General features: G+C 35.9%; 1 protein-coding gene across 15 annotated transcripts in view; it reads right to left on the bottom strand.

Annotated features, from left to right (window-relative positions):
- Positions 1 to 21,300, bottom strand: part of LOC141460413 (protein couch potato-like) — a 650,649-nt gene that overhangs the window by 51,002 nt on the left and 578,347 nt on the right. For all 15 annotated transcript variants that reach the window (XR_012461990.1, XR_012461988.1, XR_012461991.1 and 12 more), the window contains 3 exons: positions 18,983 to 19,060; positions 7,776 to 7,829; positions 6,261 to 6,323 (listed from right to left, as the gene is read on the bottom strand). Coding sequence is in view for 12 of the 15 variants with exons in the window: in XM_074140384.1 (XP_073996485.1) it covers positions 6,261 to 6,323; positions 7,776 to 7,829; positions 18,983 to 19,060 (195 nt within the window). In the remaining 3 variants the exon portion in view is untranslated. The remainder of the gene's footprint in view (positions 1 to 6,260; positions 6,324 to 7,775; positions 7,830 to 18,982; positions 19,061 to 21,300) is intronic.

Raw genomic sequence — 21,300 nt, 5'->3', positions numbered from 1 at the left:
GCCACACGGGATTCAGTGAAATTGTGACCAGTAAAAAAAAAGAAAGTAGTACAGGCTGCTGTTGATTAGAGAACAATACGTGCTTTGTGACCGTGAACCAACTGACTAAAGAACAGATAATTAGAGAGAAAGAAAATTAAAGAAAAATTTAAAAAAAAACAGTGTGAAAAAATAAGAATAGAGCAATGTACCAACTACCTTATTTTAGCAAGTACAAAAATGTCGAAGAATTAATTACTAAAGAAAATATCAAGAAATGGATAAAATAAAGGTGTCCAACTACATAGAGAAGTGGTAAATCAATAATTACTTTTTTAATCATTTAAATTGTTATGAATATGTTCAGGTGCTCCTGTTTTTTAGTTAATTATTTATTAGCTATTAATTGAAGAAAAAGGTGCTGTGATATTTGTGTTCACAGTGTGGTAATTCCATATTCTTGTATTGATACTAATTGATAGAGTGGTTAAAAATAGATTTCTGATTGGTGGAAATACAAATTAAAACAAAATCCCAAAGATTAAATTAAATAATTAAGGATAAAGTTGGAGAAGTGGGGATAAAAATGATTTAATTATTTTAAAATATTGTAATAAATATTTAGATTCAGTTAACCAGGCAAGCTTGTGTCGGTGAAGATTGCTGGAACTTATAATTACTCCTGTTAATTAATTTTATTCCAGGTTACAGAGCTCCTTTCAAAAATTGTAATTCAATATTTTCAGGGCAGATTCAATCTAAAATTGCTAATTTAATCAAGTTCAATATTTAGGCTAATTTTCTGTCAGATTAATTCATTGCCTACATCTTATGTTTCATTGAGAGAATTTAGGGAGCTATAGAAAATGGCTCACATAACCAGAACTAAGTTCACTCACGAAATAATTTTAGCGGCAATAAATGAATTGGGGGTCTTTCTATTGTATATCTCACCGACTCTGTGGTAAGGATCTGCTTAGAACGTCCTGGTAAAGCGCTCTGGCCAGGAATTTTTTTAATGATATCTTTATAAAACTTAGCAATATCCTCGCTATCATCCATGAACTAAAGAATAACAGTTAGGCCTTAGGCACACAGAAAGCGTTCTGCGATAGGTCACACGGAATATCTTTGTTTGAGCGGTCCAGCTTGGTCGATTTCTTCTTGAGAAGTAGTAGAGCGTTTTCTTGTTCTTTGTTTCTACACCATCGTCGTCGTCAAAGTGATGACCTCCCAGGGGTGTAATGATGCACCCACGTCTCATCACAGTGACAAAGTGCCTCAAGAAAGCATCCCCCTATATCGGGTCAAAAGTCTTTCATAGACGGGGAAGACGGTTTGCTTTCTGCACTTTCGTCTAGAGGCGAGGAACCCATCTTGCCGACACTTTTTGGTAACCCAAATCATCTGAAATGATTGATTAGGCACTCCCATACGATGTTCCGACTTGTGCAGCCATTTCCCATAATTGTAAGGCGGCAGTCTCCTTCAATCATCTCACGGATCGCAAGAATATTCGCGTCACTGGTGCTTGTCCGAGGTCGGCGTGCAAGGGTGTCATTTTGCACTGACTTGGCCATCGGAAAATTTTTTGAGCCAAGGACTTGGGTCCTTGAAAACGTTTTTTCAGCGAACTGTGCAGTTAGTCGACGCAAAATTTCGGCAGGTTTTACGCCCTCCCGGGACAAAAATTTAATGATAATGCGTTGCTCAACAGACGTGTGTACCTCTTCTTCAGACAAGGTGCTACTAACAGCCATACTGCTCTGGCGAGCAGGACCGAGTTACTCTGCTTCTCTTTACATCCCCGCCCAACATATATTATGACGCCACGTTACTCACTTCACCATGGGAGTGTCAATGAGAAAAGTCCGGTTAATATTTGATTCACCGTCGTATATATTGAACAACTCCTTCTGCTATTATCTTTGCAAAGCAAAAAGAAGAAAAGACGAAGTTGGGTGCATGACATTAAGAAGAAGAGAGAACAATTAGGGGAATACCACCGTTATGGATCGAACTGGAGTCACATGAAGTTAGGTTTTTTTAAAACATTATAATGTCCGTGTGAATCATCAAACAAAAATCTGTATTTGCGCACATTTTCTATAAAAATTTCAATTTCTTCACTCAAAGATGGCAAGGCGGTTGTCGTCGCGACAAAGACTAGCCCGCGGCGGTAGACCTTCTGTTTGACAGAGACGATGCAACATTACGTAATACAACTAGACCTGCTGATCGCCTCGGACAGAGATTGTTGCCCGCCGCTTGACAGACCGCTTTCTGTGTGCCCAAGTCTTTATAGCTGCTGCAGCCGGTGAAATTGGCCACTACCAGTAAGCTTCATCAAGAGTCATCTTGAGGTTAACCAAATCTTTTATTGGCCCCCCCATCAATCTGAGGTTGCAATATTTCTTCAAAATTTTCCATAAATCACACTCCACGATTAGAATTACTACCTGAACATGCGTCCAGATAGATTCTTGGAATGGCTGCCAAATTAAAGGAGATCTGTAACATTAGGATATAACAAAGGGAGAAGAAGAAGAAGTAGAAGAACAAAAAAACCTTTAAGAGAGCCTATCAGAGAGAACAGTAAGGCCCGTCAATTACTCCTTAGTTTAATGTGCGGTATTGGGTATTAATACAGGCACAAGCTTGTGTTTTGGTTGTTTGTAAAGCTAATCAATTTGCTTTGTACAAGGATTCAAGTTGCACCAGAAGTTGCACCAGAAATTATGCCCAATCAATTTCATTACCATTTATATACTGATTGTTAAAATAGCCAAAAAAGGAAGAAAGTCAACTAAAGATTTACTGAGTTGTTACTATTACTGTGGAAAACTGTTTCAACTCCCCTAAATGTTTTCAAAAGTAAGAACAAGAAGAAAAAGTAAGTTGCTACAAAGGACAGTGATGGCGGAAGAAAGGGCAGTGAAATCCTGTACCCCCGTCTTCCTCGTCAACCAGTCAACTGACATTCCCTCTATCAAAGGATCTTGTACTCTATAAAGGGGGATATGTAGAGGAATGAACTGGGTCCAAGTGAGTAGACCAACTTTACACTTAATTCACCCTCAAAGGGACAAACATGGTGGTAAGGGACAGTTTTCCTAACGCTCTGGTTGCTCCCATTGCCGCACACAGACGTCCAGGAAGGTAACAAAGCAAGTCTACCAGGAAGAAACTACATCGGAGGTAAAGGATTAACATTTTTTTTTTATTTTCTTTGAAAATATATTTACAAAAATTTAAATAGTTATTACTATTTTTCGGATAAATCATTGTTTAAACCATTTTTGGGGGGAGGAAAATAATCGATTTTCAAAAAGAAATCTTGAAAAGAAATGTGTTTTAATTAAATTTGGCGGAAATAATAAGATCAAAGGACCCGAAGCGACTATACTTATAAACAGCCACAATCTCCAAAACGTTGCGCGTTCTATCCTTCAATAATATCTCAAGAGATTAGATCAAATACTGTTTATCTCTTCACAGAAAACAACACCCAAGATATGTATGCTAGAATTACTGAGCAGAATTTAAAACGAGTGAACACTTTAGGTCTCAAAGAGCAGATACCTAGCTCCAGATCTTCTATTATCGCGAGGACCTGGATATAGGAAGATTTATTCTCATCAGATCACTGAATCACTTCTTCCGGAATGGTAATATGGGAATGCTATACACGAATCTAAGCACTCAGTATAATTGAGTAAGTTTTAAGTCTTTAATTGCAATTTGGGTATATCCAAAAAGTAGATTTTTTTTAGGTTTAGAAGCGGTTGGTCAGCAACTACAAAGTGGACTATTACGGGTTTACCTAATTGCTGCTCTTTAATTTAATTATTAAAAGAAGAAACTCCTCTATAGACCAGGGGCGTCAAACTCAATTTAAACACGGGCCAGATGGTGCTACAGGCAAGATTCACGCGGGCCACATCACATTTACAACTTTTGTTAAATCTATATTCTGAAGTGAGGATTCAAGAATATGGATAGAATAATTAAAACTCTATATAATTGAATTTATAAAACGAAAATTATTCTTTTTTATCCGAAACTTGGCCAGCGATTTCCCTCGCGTAAGTTTTGCTATATCTGGATTCAAAGACTGAGAACGTAAGAATATATTTAGGGAATTCCTACTTCTTTTTTTTGTCTCTTAAAACCGATCATTCTGGAATTCCATTTAGAGTGGCAGACATGTCGCTTCCAAACGTCGCCAGAACTGAGTCAGCGTGTTTCATACATCTCCAGGTAAGAACACTGGGCCTCGGTCTTCAGCAATTAAATGGTTAACGAGGGAGGGAATTGTGTGTACGAGGTATTGCCTTGATATCTCCTAAGCGCTGTTTTCCTCAAAATTTTTTTTTGTTTCTTTTCTATTTTCATTTGATTTCCGAACAACGTGGGCCACAAAAAAAAATTACCTCGAGGGCCTCCAGTTTGACACTCCTGCTATAGGACTTGTAGATGACTGAAAAGTAATAACTTACGAGGGTCGTTTGAAAAGTCCGTGCAAAGTCAGAGAGATAGCACTACTGGCGCCTATCGAGGTTATGTTTAGTTAGTAGCATCTCTTGGAAGAACACACACCAAGTTTCAGCCAGATCGGTCTATTTCTTTGTGTTTGGCATTCGTTTGAATCGAGGAAGTCGAGTGATTTTCAAAAAATGGACGAAAAAGAATTTCGTGTGTTGATTAAACACTACTTTATGAAAGGCAAAACGCCTCAGGAGACTAAAGAGAAGCTTGATAAACATTATGGTGACTCTGCACCTTCGATTAGAACAGTTTATAAGTGGTTTCAAAATTTTCGGAGTGGCCATATGGGCACAAGTGACGCTGAACGTTCTGGACGCCCTGTTGAGGTTACTACTCCAGAAATCATTGATAAAATCCATGATATGGTGATGGATGACAGAAGAGTGAAGGTGGGTGAGATTGCTAGTACTGTGGGCATCTCGAATGAACGGGTACATAATATTTTGCATCAACATTTGGACATGACAAAGCTATCCGCAAGATGGGTGCCGCGATTGCTCACGCTTGACCAAAAACGAAATCGTGTGAAGTGTTGCAAGGACGGTTTGCAGCTGTTCCAGAAGAATCCGCAGGACTTTAAGCGTCGTTTCGTCACTGTGGATGAAACATGGATACATCACTACACTCCTGAGACCAAAGAACAATCTAAACAATGGGTTACCAAGGGGGAATCTGCGCCAAAAAAGGCGAAGACCGTTCCTTCGGCCGGAAAGATTATGGCGACTGTCTTTTGGGATTCGCAAGGAATAATCCTCATCGACTATCTGGAAAAGGGTAAAACTATTACAGGTGCATATTATTCATCGTTATTGGACCGTTTGAAAACCGAGCTGCAAGAAAAACGCTCACGATTGGCCCACAAAAAAGTCCTTTTCCATCACGACAACGCACCAGCTCACACCTCAGCAATTGTGGTCGCAAAATTAATGGAAATAGGGTTCCAACTCGTTTCACATCCCCTCTATTCTCCAGACTTGGCTCCCTCGGACTACTATTTGTTCCCCAATATGAAGAAATGGCTGGCGGAAAAAAGATTTTATTCAAACGAGGAGGTGATTGCAGAAACGAATGGCTATTTTTCAGACTTGGACAAATCCTATTATTCGGAATGGATCAACAAACTAGAGCGGCGTTGGACGAAGTGTATAAGCCTAAAAGGAGACTATGTTGAAAAATAAAAAAGGTTTACCCCAAAAAATTAAGTAGTTTTTATTTTTGCACTGACTTTTCAAACGACCCTCGTACAAGTGGATATGAGAGAGGATACAAAGAAGCGGACACCTGGACAGGTCAAATTGGACATCGCTTGCATGAAGGAATGCTTTAGTTGTCCATGAAAATATTTATGGAAGTCTCATTCAATCCAGACTTTTTTGATTTGATTGTTTCAGGCAAATTCCTGTAGAATTGCTTAAAGGGAAGTATTTTGCCATTACATGCGAAAAACGAACACGTCTTTCTAGAAACAAAAATGGTCGACTTTTTTTCTTTTTAAATAATATAAGATTGATTTTACTTAAAAACTTAATTGAAATTATTAGTTAAACATTGGCTTTAAAAGTTGGCATAATTTCTGTACACTCCTTTCAAGGTATTTTTGCTCTTAAATATACCTACTACTGAAATAGTCTGCTTTAAAGAAGATGATGGAGGATGGAAGATTGGCGAGGGCCAAAAGTTTATTAAGGAAAGGTGTTCTAAATTCATTAAAAGGGAAATACTTTTGCTCTCACCTGAAGATCTTGTTTAGCAGCTTCCGCTCCAGCCCTGGTGTTGAATGTGACAAATCCAACTGGCTGGAAATGAATCAAATTATTATTAATATCTTGAAGAATGTTTAGGCAAGAAATTACAGATAAAGTAATAAAAATAACTTTTAAATAAATATTTGCTGTATGATTTATATAATTTAAAAGAAGGAGAAAAGTATATTTGCTTTTTCCTGAAATAAATACTGTATTATACATTTGTTTCTACCTTAAGGAAATGAAATTCTAGTATAACAAAAACAAACAAAATAACAGATACTGTGTACATTAAGGATTCAAATTGGCGAGGAATCGATCCAAATAAAACAACTCGTCTTTTTACCAAAGTTTCGACAAATATATTCTTCAGGGCGTGGCTATGCGGGTTGATTGAGTTACAGAAAATTTTAAGAGAAATATTGGCAAAAAGATGAGTTGTTTTTTCATTTGGACCGATTCTTCGCCAATTTTGAATCCTTAATATAATATTTTTACGGTCACTAAAAACCAATATAATTTCATAATGTGTACATTTAATATTAGTAATTAGTAAAATTTGTAATTATTACAATCCAGTACTTGTTAGTTGAATTTAGAAGTACGTTCTGAGGAACTTGAGGTTTTAGCCGTCGACGATCTGTTTTCTTAGCGAGTAAGGTCGTGCTGTAAAGCCCTCTGTTGTACGTAAGTTTTCTGAGAATGTGTGTATTGTTCTATTAAAAAAGGCTTTCATTGTTGGTATTTCAAACCTCCTTGTGAATTTGTTCATTCCATAGGAACCATAACAGGCGATAACAGTACTTTATTTTGGTATTCTGGACAACTTGCAGCTTATTTATTGCAGTATCCATACAGGACCAACGTATAACAGTAATGGTCTGAGTATATAAATGATGCTTGAGTCAAGTGTCTGTCGGTTAATCAGTGGATGAAGCCTGCCTGTTTGATATTTGGTAGGCCTGCCTTAGATTTACGCAGGAGTCTTAAATTGTGAAGAGTTCTAGGACAAGGTATTTTAAGATTTCGTTTAACCTTTTCCTGTAGTTGTTTTTTTTTTAAAGTTCCCGGTAGGTTGCAGTTAGCGAAGGGAAAATATTTTGACCTGTGTCTTAATGACAATTACGTTTAGTTTACTTTCTCTTATAGCTTATACATCCGTGGAACAAGTTCGTTTTTCTTTTACTTAGCGTTTAGAGTCAGAAAGTTGGTTATGTCGTGAAAGAAGAAGGATAAAGGTCTTCCTAAGTTGCAGGAGTAGGGGTGTTGATTGTGGGTAGGGACTGAGAACTGAGCCCTCAGCAATCCCACCCTTGGTAACTCGAGTTCTTTTGATTGAATTACTTTTACCTCAAATCTATAATTTATAAAAAACAAACTCCTCTAAGAAAGGACTACTTGGATAGAATAAAAACTATGAAAACTTAAAAATACCCAAAAATGAATTTTTGAACTTAATAAAAAACACAATAAGAAAATAAAATGGAATTGGCGTAAACTTACCGAAGCTGTTTTACCATTCTTGCTGGTCACTTTCAGCAATGAGCCTTCATATCCCTGGATCAAAAAAACGATCAATTAGTTTCTATAATACTAAAAACAAAAAAAGAGGGTCTGAATTATCACGTAGAGTAGAAGAGGATAGAATAACATGACTTGAGGGTGATGCATAATGTGATTAGGTTTCACAAGACCGTGTACCTTTTAAGAAGGGTAGGATTTACCCAACTAGACCGTCTAGGGTATGGGTACAATAAGCCTTTCTGGTTGTAGGTCCTGATTTTAGTCTAATAATAAACCCAGCTTCAATCTACAGCGCAGCTCTAGGCTACAGTTATAGATACAATGGTCCGAAAATCTGGCCTCTATAAAAGCAGTAGCGGAGTGTTGACGAAAAACAAAAAAATAAAGCAATAATGATAAACAGCAGTAAAAGTACGGAGCCACAATGTTTGAATCCGCTCTGATTTTGTCCGGCTATGGCTCATGTTACGGGCAAGTACGAGGTGTGGCTATTAAATAACGAGACTGATGCTGCTAAAGAAGAACTATGCATGCGCCAAATCTTATCGACCGACAGCTGTGCAGCGTAAAGTCTTCTCTTTCGATTGCAGCGTCTCAGGTGATTGTAGAGAAATCTGTCTGACCGAAACCGTCGTTTAAGTACGAGGTGTTAGTTTCGTTTTGCCGAAAACATGATACTACACATGTAGTAGAGCAACGTATTGTCGTGAAATTTCACATGAAAACTTGATAAAACCGCTACTGAAACTTATCTTTTATTAAAAGAAGTTTATGGTGCTGAATGTTAATCACGTGTGCGAGTTTTTGAGTGGATCAAGCGTTTCCAAGATGGCCGAGAAGACGTCAGAGATGATGACCGCCCGGGTCGCCCTTTCACGTCCAAAACGGACGTGAAAATATCGATTATAATTAATCAACATTACTACCGTGAGGTACTTGAAAGAGTAAGGGAAAAAACGACCCGATTTGTGGAAGAACAAGTCATGGGTTCTCCATCAAGACAACGCGCCAGCTCACACTGCATTGTCTGTCACAAGACGTTTCTAGCCAAGTACAACATCCCAGTTTTAGGCCATCCGCCTTATTCGGCTGACCTGGCCCCATGTGACTTTTATCTGTTTCTCAAAGTCAAATCTGCATTAAAAGGAACACGATTTCAGTCCGATGAAGCTGTCATGCAGGAGCTCACAGAAAAAGACTTCCAGCACTGTTTCGAACAATGGTAAATTCGCATGGAGCGTTTTAGGGATAGGGGAGGGGTGTATATTGAAGGTGATAATAACTAAATATGTTTACATTTAAAATGAAATGTTTTACAGCAATAGTCTCGTCATTTAATAGCCACACCTCGTATGGTACCAATTCAAGATGGGTCACGACTAAATTAAGAGACAGCCATTATCTGAACAGTATGATCATCAATTATCTTAAATGGTATGCTAAAAAATAAGAACCACATTCATAGCATGTTTTCTGCGATAACTGCGTACGGCAATATAATACACTGGTTTATTGTGTTAATGTGCGTGTGTTTCCTTATGTAGTGTAGATGTAGTGTATTGTTCTGGTGGGTGTGCATGATGTACTGAGCTCAGGCTAACCCGTAGGGTCGCTACTCCCCAGATAACTTCATGCAACAGTTACCCCTTGCGGGAAGTGAAGGGAGCAGAATGATGCTGCACCTATTCAATTTAATTTGGAAGCGAAAGAAAATCCCACAAGACTGGGAAGTGGCGGTGATCATCCCAATATTTAAAAAAAGGGGACAACAGGGACTGCAACAACCACAGAGGGATATCTCTTCTGAGTGTACCGGGAAAGCTTTATGCAAAAATAATAGAGAAAAGAATTAGGAGGATAGTCGAACATAAGCTAGTAGATGAGCAGCACGGTTTCCGATTCAATAGGAGTACGCAAGACCTTATATTTACTATGAGACAGGTAATGGAAAAAGTAATCGAAAAAGGCAAGGGAGTATCGGTCTGTTACATTGACCTAATTAAGGCGTTCGACAGAGTGAGAAAGGAAAACATATACAAAGCCCTAAGAGAGAAAGGAGTACACAAAGGATTGGTATTTGCAGTTAGAAGTCTCTATTCAAAGACAAGAAGTGTGGTGAGATTTGCCGGTCATGTATCCCCAGAATTTGAAACGTCAGTGGGTATAAGACAGGGATGCAGTCTAAGTCCGCTACTATTTATTTTGGTATTGGACACAGCCATAAAAAATGCTAAGGAAAGGATGAAGAAATTTAATCTTGGTTACTTAAACCTGAGACCAGTTAGCCTATCCGTACTGGCGTTTGCCGATGATTTGGTAATACTCGCGGAAAATGACAGAGATCTTAAGGATAACCTGAAGATTCTCCAAGAAGAATTAACTAGAATAAACATGAGTATTAATCCGGAAAAAACAAAGGTCATGAAGATAGGCAAAAAATCCGGGAAACCAATGAGGGTCATCAGATTAAATGGAAAGGTGATTGAGAGAGTGGAGACCTTCAAATATCTAGGCGCACACCTGCAGGAGAATGGCTTTTTTGATCGGGAAATAACCGAAAGAGTCAGCGCGGCAAGCAGGATGTTCGAGGCGACCAAGAGAGGCTTCCTGAATCACAGAGAGGTGACTAAGGCTACAAAAATGGCTGTTTATAAAGCAACATTCCTTCCTATCCTAACATACTCGAGCGAGTCCTGGACCTTAACCTCTAAAAATAAATCAAAAATTCAAGCCGCCGAAATGAGGTTCTTGAGGAAAGTGGAAGGTAAAACGAGAAGAGACAGGATCCGCAACACAACGATCAGGGCAAAGCTCGAAACCAGACCAGCTGTAGAAAAGATAGAAGAAAACAGGTTAAGATGGCTGGGACACCTGCTACGCATGGATCCTAGCCGAGTAGCAAAGATTGCATACGGCACACAGGTGGAAGGGAAAAGAGAGAGAGAGGTAGACCCAGATGGAAATGGGAGGAAGGTGTTAGAGAGGCCTGTCAGAGGAGAGGAATAGATTGGCAGAAGAGAAAGGAGCTGGCGGGGGACAGACAGAGTTGGACCGCACTCTACAAAAAAACTCCCAACACTGCTCAGGCGGTAAACTGGGGGAATGATTATGATGACGATGATGATATATTTCACATTACTTGATAATTTTAAGCACAAAATATATTATTAATTTATAAGGAAGATTTGTACAAACTACTAATTGTACAAAATATTTACTAATCAAAGCAAAAGCATATACCTATATATTTATATTAAAATATTATGGTACATAATGAACATAATTTGAGGGGAAAAATAAAAGAAAAATTGAAGAGAAATCTCAGTAAAGAGTTTATAAAAGTCAGAAATGAATGAGATAGAATCATCGTCAGAACAGAAATCTAAACTGATAGGGGTCGCTCGGGGTCTCGAAGAGAATGATGCGAAAGAATTTAATGAGTTTCAATTTTATAACAAGCTTTAGAGAGTAAATAGACTCGGAGTATGTTTTAACCAGCCTGTGTAGGGATTGTACAACCAGAGTTTTGTATAAAGCTAAAAAAGGTGGCTGAAAACATAACAGCAAGGTACTTTAAAGTGAATCAAGAGCCGTTAGAGGCGGCAAAATGAGACTTAAACGAAAAGAAAAATGGAGATGTGAAAGACTAGAATAACATCGGTGTTGAGGAGAGAGGAAAAAATGAATAAAAGTTTGCTTTCAAATGGAACAAGAATGAACATAAGCCAATTAACATTTTCACAGGGGTAACCTGTACACTCAGTACAGGTGGTAATCAATGTTCAAACAAGTAGAACAGAAAACTCTAGTCTACTTTTTCTATCTAAGGCTTACACAATTAATACCTTGCTCACTCTAAAAATAAGTAAACCAGATTTACTATTTATTTTACAATTCTGTTTTTACACAACTTTCACTAACAATACGAGGGTCGTTTGAAAAGTCCGTGCAAAGTCAGAGAGATAGCACTACTGGCGCTTATCGAGGTTATGTTTAGTTAGTAGCATCTCTTGGAAGAACACAAAACAAGTTTCAGCCAGATCGGTCTATTTCTTTGTGTTTGGCATTCGTTTGAATCGAGGAAGTCGAGTGATTTTCAAAAAATGGACGAAAAAGAATTTCGTGTATTGGTTAAACACTACTCTATGAAAGGCAAAACGCCTCAGGAGACTAAAGAGAAGCTTGATAAACATTATGGTGACTCTGCACCATCGATTAGAACAGTTTATAAGTGGTTTCAAAATTTTCGGAGTGGCCATATGGGCACAAGTGACGCTGAACGTTCTGGACGCCCTGTTGAGGTTACTACTCCAGAAATCACTGATAAAATCCATGATATGGTGATGGATGACAGAAGAGTGAAGGTGCGTGAGATTGCTAGTGCTGTAGGCATCTCGAGTGAACGTGTACATAATATTTTGCATCAACATTTGGACATGACAAAGCTATCCGCAAGATGGGTGCCGCGATTGCTCACGCTTGACCAAAAACGAAATCGTGTAAAGTGTTGCAAGGACGGTTTGCAGCTGTTCCAGAAGAATCCGCAGGACTTTAAGCGTCGTTTCGTTACTGTGGATGAAACATGGATACATCACTACACTCCTGAGACCAAAGAACAATCTAAACAATGGGTTACCAAGGGGGAATCTGCGCCAAAAAAGGCGAAGACCGTTCCTTCGGCCGGAAAGATTATGGCGACTGTCTTTTGCGATTCGCAAGGAATAATCCTCATCGACTATCTGGAAAAGGGTAAAACTATTACAGGTGCATATTATTCATCGTTATTGGACCGTTTGAAAACCGAGCTGCAAGAAAAACGCCCACGATTGGCCCACAAAAAAGTCCTTTTCCATCACGACAACGCACCAGCTCACACCTCAGCAGTTGTGGTCGCAAAATTAACGGAAATAGAGTTCCAACTCGTTTCACATCCCCCCTATTCTCCAGACTTGGCTCCCTCGGACTACTATTTGTTCCCCAATATGAAGAAATGGCTGGCGGAAAAAAAATTTTATTCAAACGCGGAGGTGATTGCAGAAACGAATGGCTATTTTTCAGACTTGGACAAATCCTATTATTTGGAAGGGATCAACAAACTAGAGCAGCGTTGGACGAAGTGTATAAGCCTAAAAGGAGACTATGTTGAAAAATAAAAAAGGTTTACCCCAAAAAATTAAGTAGTTTTTATTTTTGCAAGGACTTTTCAAACGACCCTCGTAAGTAAGATATTTAAATGAAAAACAAAAAGCCGGCAATTCAATGTACAAGAAACGACGATAAATAAGATTAAAATGATTTAATAACGCTGAACTAAAATGGACTCAGAACTGGCGTTAAGTAAGTGTCGCTACGGTGGCAAAAATGTTAACTAACGCACATGTTTTTTGTTGTGCTACAATATTTAATGTGCCTAAAATTTTAGTTTTCTCACCAGATTTTTTTTGATTCGAAAGTTTTGTATTTACATTTATTAATTTTATAATAAATTTATGAATTTATTTTTACTTTTTTGGAAAGATTTTATTTGACCATAAGAGAGAGGTGGATCCCTCCTTTCGTCCTATAAAATTCAAACGTTTGGTACTAAATGTTTGTTGCTTATTTTTATTTCTCTTTCTCTTCTTTACTGCTTCGAAATCTGGTTTTGAAAGCTTGGATTTTCTCTCAACTGCTAAACGTTTCGATATGGATATGTGAGCTCATCAGTGTTGGGTAATCAATATTATACCGGAGTGTATGTGGAAAGCATGGTAAGTCTAATAATTAATTTAGAATTTAATTAGGTGACTATAATGGAGGTTATTGCAGGGCCTACTTGATTGATTATTTTTGTATTATATATTTTGGTTTCAGCCTATTTGTGATTGTTCTAGATCAGCGTTTCCCAACCTGTGGTACGCGAAAAATAATCAATAATGGCGGACATAAAAAATTAAAAAAAAATTAAATCATAAAAATATAGAAACCTTTTTCCCTCTAATACTTAAAAAATATTTTAATTAATAATATTATATAGTACAGTTGTTAAAGTGTACAGTAATAAGGTTAGCCTGTCTTTAAGATATACGAGAAAATATACTAGCACATTTAACAGGATTAAAATTGTCTTTCATGGAGTATTTTCCGAAACCCGAAATCACAAATGATAATTGGAATTCAAACCCTTTCTGTTAAGAAAATTTAGGAAAAGCTACATCATTATCAATAAAAGACATGTGACAGAACTTAAATGATAACTATGTAAAAATCTGCTAAAAGAGACTGGATTGTAATGAGTAAGCTCTATCCAAGCAACATTAAATTTAATTGGTACTTACAGGTAGTTGAATGCTTAAAAGAAACTAATTTAGAAGATTGGGGCACAAGTATAATTATCCTAAAGAAGAACTTTGTAAATTAACTAATAATTTTGAAGAGAAAAATATGTACGCAATTTTTAATTATTTAAAAAAAGTTTTAAAACTAAGATCTTACACTTTACAAAGTTTATAAAGTGATCATGAACTCCTTTGTAACAGATACATTGTATCTCTATACAAATAAAGATGATAATAATAAAATAGAACTCTCGGAATAAGAAATTTCACGAAATACAATCATTTTTACGAATTGGTACAATTTAGCATGATGTACTACCAAGTGGTACGCGAGCCAAAAAAAAAGGTTTGGAAACGCTGTTCTAGATAAATGAGATAAGATCTTTGGCTGTGGATATCACCATCTAACGTATTCATTTTGTTAATATTACTTTCTTTGCCTACAATCCAAGAGCTGGCTGAAAACATCAAGAAGTGGTTGACGTCCAGGGTTTACGGGTTAAACTCTTCCCAAAAAAGATTTGTCAAAAATTAAGGTTTTTTTCCTCAATAATTTGGCTTTAAAAAAAGTAATTGTAACTCAGAATACAAATTGTTTAGGAACTTCTAGTTCTAAAATAAGATTAAATGGACTAATTCCCCAACATGTTTGTCAAAACTAAATCTTTCTGCTTTGAAAATTCTTAATATAATACTTTAATTTAAAAATTGGGCGTAACTTTAGATTCCATTGTGTTGGCAAGTAAACCTTTGCCACCGCGATCCCACTGATATCTTTTATTGTTCTCTATTGGAGTACATTTCTCTGTCTATTTGATTAGATTTAAGAGAATGGAGAATGACTACTGGGAAATACTTGAAGGCATTGGCTTTTCTTCTCCGAAATGCCGACTTCTCTGCCATAAACGCCCGTCACATCGACAGGAAACATTCAATACGTGTAGTGAGTGACGTTTCTTCTTCTACTTCCTCAAAAACGTACCCAAAACTTCCTGAATTTCGATATAGCTCAAGTACTTTCGAGGATAACAAAGAGAAACCCCCCAATAAATACAGTAATTTAGGAACAACGCTTCACAGTTTGTAATTAGAGAGATATATCTTTAAAAAAAAATGGAAACAGTTCCATTACTCTCTGAAAACAAGAAGACTCCCACTTCTTCTGAGCTCTTAAGAGTCATTGTGGGTACTATCCCATCCTAACTAAACTTATAACCTTTTACTACACACATAGAACCTGCAGAGGTATTTGACAACTTCATAACTTTGATTTAGACCCAATTTCACTCAACATTTTACACCATACTCTATCAGCATCCATTGATTTCTCTTTGTAGCCTCTACTGATCTTCAAGATTTGCACTAGATTTGGTTCTATCGCCATTCGCTGTAACAACTGACATGACATCATTGCTGGCGGCCCGTCCAATAAGCGTTATTAGTTGCTGCTAATATAGGCTGCATATTGCATTATTAGAAGTAATTAACTGCTTATATATAATGAATATCTTAATTATGCGATTAATTAGTTAATCCTTTAACAATTATAAGCGAATATAGTTGAATTAATTATAATAGTTAATCCTTTAACATTATAATTAATTCAACTATATCCGCTTATAATTATATTCAGAGATTCATAACTAATACTTCTTTAATTTAACAGCCAACAATTAATCAAATAATTTTTTAATAACTTTTAATTCTAGGATGTAAATACAACAATCCCTTTACATCCTAAAGAACAGAAAAGGTTCGTTTTAATGTCTTTGGGATAAAGTAAAATCATCCTTTCTTTAGGGACTATGTGAGGTTACAGAAGAGAGGTCTTCTGGTTAGGCTATTATCAGCCTATTACTGATAAAATCAGATCTGCTTGGGCTACAGTCAGTCTCTTAATAGCGATACAATTAATCACCTAAAATAAATAGAAAATAGGTTCAACCAATTAACATAAAAAACCATTTGACACCTTAAATTTTTATATTTAAATCTCAGTTTCTGCTAGAACCCTCTCGAGTGTAAAATGGTTCATGAGGAACTATCAACGCTATGATTTGTAAGGAAACTATCAACGCTATGATTTGTGGGGAAACAACTACCAACGCTATTATTTGTGAGGAAACTATCAACGCTATGATTTGTTAGGAAACAATCAACGCTATGATTTGTGAGGAAACTATCAACGCTATGATTTGTGAAGAAACTATCAACGCTATGATTTGTAAGTAAACGATCAACGCTATGATTTGTAAGTAAACGATCAACGCTATGATTTGTGAGGAAACAATCAACGCTATGATTTGTGAAGAAACTATCAACGCTATGATTTATGAAGAAACTATCAACGCTATGATTTGTAAGTAAACGATCAACGCTATGATTTGTGAGGAAACAATCAACGCTATGATTTGTGAAGAAACTATCAACGCTATGATTTGTAAGTAAACGATCAACGCTATGATTTGTAAGTAAACGATCAACGCTATGATTTGTGAGGAAACAATCAACGCTATGATTTGTGAGGAAACTATCAACGCTATGATTTGTGAAGAAACTATCAACGCTATGATTTGTAAGTAAACGATCAACGCTATGATTTGTGAGGAAACAATCAACGCTATGATTTATGAAGAAACTATCAACGCTATGATTTGTAAGTAAACGATCAACGCTATGATTTGTGAGGAAACAATCAACGCTATGATTTGTGAAGAAACTATCAACGCTATGATTTGTAAGTAAACGATCAACGCTATGATTTGTAAGTAAACGATCAACGCTATGATTTGTGAGGAAACTATCAACGCTATGATTTATGAAGAAACTATCAACGCTATGATTTGTAAGTAAACGATCAACGCTATGATTTGTGAGGAAACAATCAACGCTATGATTTGTGAAGAAACTATCAACGCTATGATTTGTAAGTAAACGATCAACGCTATGATTTGTAAGTAAACGATCAACGCTATGATTTGTGAGGAAACAATCAACGCTATGATTTGTGAAGAAACGATCAACGCTATGATTTGTAAGTAAACGATCAACGCTATGATTTGTAAGTAAACGATCAACGCTATGATTTGTGAGGAAACAATCAACGCTATGATTTGTGAAGAAACTATCAACGCTATGATTTGTAAGTAAACTATCAACGCTATGATTTGTAAGTAAACGATCAACGCTATGATTTGTAAGTAAACGATCAACGCTATGATTTGTGAGGAAACAATCAACGCTATGATTTGTGAAGAAACGATCAACGCTATGATTTGTGAGGAAACTATCAACGCTATGATTTATGAAGAAACTATCAACGCTATGATTTGTAAGTAAACGATCAACGCTATGATTTGTGAGGAAACAATCAACGCTATGATTTGTGAAGAAACTATCAACGCTATGATTTGTAAGTAAACGATCAACGCTATGATTTGTGAGGAAACAATCAACGCTATGATTTATGAAGAAACTATCAACGCTATGATTTGTAAGTAAACGATCAACGCTATGATTTGTGAGGAAACAATCAACGCTATGATTTGTGAAGAAACTATCAACGCTATGATTTGTAAGTAAACGATCAACGCTATGATTTGTAAGTAAACGATCAACGCTATGATTTGTGAGGAAACTATCAACGCTATGATTTATGAAGAAACTATCAACGCTATGATTTGTAAGTAAACGATCAACGCTATGATTTGTGAGGAAACAATCAACGCTATGATTTGTGAAGAAACTATCAACGCTATGATTTGTAAGTAAACGATCAACGCTATGATTTGTAAGTAAACGATCAACGCTATGATTTGTGAAGAAACTATCAACGCTATGATTTATGAAGAAACTATCAACGCTATGATTTGTAAGTAAACGATCAACGCTATGATTTGTGAGGAAACAATCAACGCTATGATTTGTGAAGAAACTATCAACGCTATGATTTATGAAGAAACTATCAACGCTATGATTTGTAAGTAAACGATCAACGCTATGATTTGTGAGGAAACAATCAACGCTATGATTTGTGAGGAAACTATCAACGCTATGATTTGTGAAGAAACTATCAACGCTATGATTTGTGAAGAAACTATCAACGCTATGATTTGTAAGTAAACGATCAACGCTATGATTTGTGAGGAAACAATCAACGCTATGATTTGTGAAGAAACTATCAACGCTATGATTTATGAAGAAACTATCAACGCTATGATTTGTGAGTAAACTATCAACGCTATAGTTTAAAAAAGGAAAGTAATGTCAATTTTTTAAGGCAAGTTCTTTACGTCCTACTACCAATTTACATCTAATAACACTATGGTTTATCTAGACTATCTAGGTCAGTGGTGGGCAAACTTTTTTAATGGGGGGCCACAAAGTTTAAGAAATTCTAGAGGAGGGCCAGAATTATAGAAAAAATGCATTTTGTGTTAAAGCTTTTAATCATAATATTATAAAAACATTACAGCATTCACACTTGTGTAACTACGCGGCTAGTTTAGCTTCACCTATAGGTTATGCATCTATTATTCTACTAAGTAGAATCTACTTTATACTTCTCGACCGTCAAAACGTAATTATAGCGGGCCATATACTATCCATGTCGATGGACCTTCGGCGGGCCGGATTAAATACTTTCGTGGGCCGGAGTTGGCCCGCGGGCAGTACTTTGCCCATCACTGATCTAGGTGGATCCCCGCAAAATAAAATATTTTAGAACGCTTCTCATTTTTGGTATAAAAATTAAGACTAACAAAATACAGATACAGTCTTATATCCTAATTAACCATCTTATAAAATAACCATTAATTTAGGAAGGCGGTATAACCCAGTGCTTAATAATTGATCAATATTTATAATTACCTCATAGGCTCTGAAGAGAAGATACAGCTCCCGGGGTTTAGCGTCCATTGGTAATCCGCTGACGAACAGGGTTCGAACCTGCACAGAAAACAGTACACAGAAAGACTTTACCATTGATGCCACATTAAAATGCTTACTAGGCATTCCAAAAAATAATGTATAAATATAAAATATAAATGCAAGCTACTCAAATTGAATAAAATTATTGAATTAAATTCATCAATAAAGAAATTACAATATTCTCAATTATAAAAGAAAAAGAAAAATACATATCGCCGAAAATCTAGATTTTTCCCCAAAGCTGCAAAGTGAAAAATTAGGGAGAATACTTTGTTAATGTGGTGAAAATATGAAAATGATGAATGCCTTGAGCCATGGATTATGTTGAGTCACTTCTGGCAATCCGGATTGGAGTGAAATACAAAAATAGAACAAAGGAAAAAAACAAAGAAAAGTAGAACTCGGTAAAACGAAAAAGAGACCTGTTGCTGACAGGGTAGTGGATCCCTCTTCTTTGATGAGTTTTACCACAGATTCTAGGGGGTATGATTACATCAAATATTGATGAATTACCCTATATTTTAATTTCAATATTAAAACTTGCTTCAGAAAAGTGAAGCTTACGTTCGCAATGATGTTTACGTTTTCTTCTAGTACATTTCAAAGTTGTGAGCGATATGCATTGATGGAAACAAAAAAAAAATGGAACCCGTTATAAAAAGCAAGCTTGCCCAAATTTTGATGGCCTCAAAAGCTGGAAATTTTAAAATAGTCTCAAATTAGTTAAACGTTTCCGGCAAACTTATTTCTTTAAAAATTCATTTCCGCTCGGATTTAAGTTTACATCTATCTTCTTTTTCTTTTTTAACACATCTTTACTATCTACGTCTTGCGGTTGCTAGTGTTGGGGTTACGAAGCATGGACTTGTAAGTGGAGGATCGCCAGTTTAAATCGCGCGTTTAACTACTTTTTATTAGTTAGAAACAACAATTTTGGTAGTTAAGTTAGTGTTTTTGTTTCTGTCCGTCAACTTCCTCTTAATTAAATGGTGCTTAAGTTTTATTTTTTATAAAATGGGCACTGTACACTTCTCATTATCATCCTTTAAATATTTTTTTCAAGTTAGTTATCCTAAATTTTGGTAAATATATTATTTACAACGCCGCAAGCTCTGAGTTTTATTTATAGTCTTACTTTTAACCATCTCTTATTATTATGGAACACATATTCTTACTACTAAAACAGAAGATATAAATAAATAAAAGTTAAATAGTAAGTAAAGTAATCGCCTATTTTTTCAGGCGAGGCTTAACGTCCAACTACCAATTTAAAAGTTAAATATTTATCCTACAAAAATCATACTTTCTTTGCCAAATTACTTAGGTGTTTAACAGTTGCAAGTTAGGTTTGATCATACTTTTTATTGAGATAAGTTAAAATGAGGCCAGAAGTTGAATAATTTGTTTAAAAAAAACTAATGATGGATGCTAATGCGATTTCAGGTAAATATCGTCTTCACCTTGATGTTCATAATAAATTGTGACGCCCCACTGCATTTATTTTAGTTTAATTTTAAAATTAGCAATCTTAAATTAAAATTAATTTAGTTAATCACAAAACTAAGTTCTATATTTTTTTAAAAATTCTTGTAACATATAAATAAGTGTAAATAGGTAATTCAGGCATGCGAATAGCTCAAATGTACTTAATACCTTCCTTATCGCTCAACGTTCTTAGCCTATTTGTACTTAGCCTAATAAGGCAACATTTTTAGAATTTTTGGGTTTGTTTTTGCAAAAAAATAATAATTATATATTTGATGATTCTTAAAGTTAAGCGTATTATTAAAACGTAACATAACTGTAACATTTAAAAGGAACCAGGGTTTTCCAGACACGAAAAGAGGCACAGGGATTTTGAAAATAATCCTCACAATAAAGAAACCAATGAAACTTGTCGAGTATACCATTAAAGATTTATCAACCAGGAATTTTTATTAAAATTTTATTTTGTATCTCATAACGCAAAGCTTGGGTAACTTGTTTTGAAACCGGGTCGAAATAGACCGAAACGATTTAGTCAAAATAATCACTACCAAAAATGCTATATTACTTTCCATTTAATTATCTAAATAGAAATTAAGTACAGATTGCTACTTAAAATTAGTACCAATTTGAGACCTAAAATTTGAGAATATAAATTTTTATTATTATGATAAAGTAAATGCAGAAAACTAAACTTCAAATTTTAAATTTGAAAAGTTCCAGATTTTTATGATTTCATCCAAATTTGGATTCAATTCACTAGCGGCACTTTG

This window comes from Rhodnius prolixus, unplaced genomic scaffold, assembly GCF_049639745.1.
Source record: "Rhodnius prolixus isolate KJV_2025 unplaced genomic scaffold, Rpr scaffold_6, whole genome shotgun sequence".
In the NCBI taxonomy this organism is placed as follows: Eukaryota; Metazoa; Arthropoda; class Insecta; order Hemiptera; family Reduviidae; genus Rhodnius; species Rhodnius prolixus.
The sequence above is the reverse complement of the archived record's forward strand: the minus strand, read 5'-3'. Positions and strand labels throughout refer to the sequence as shown.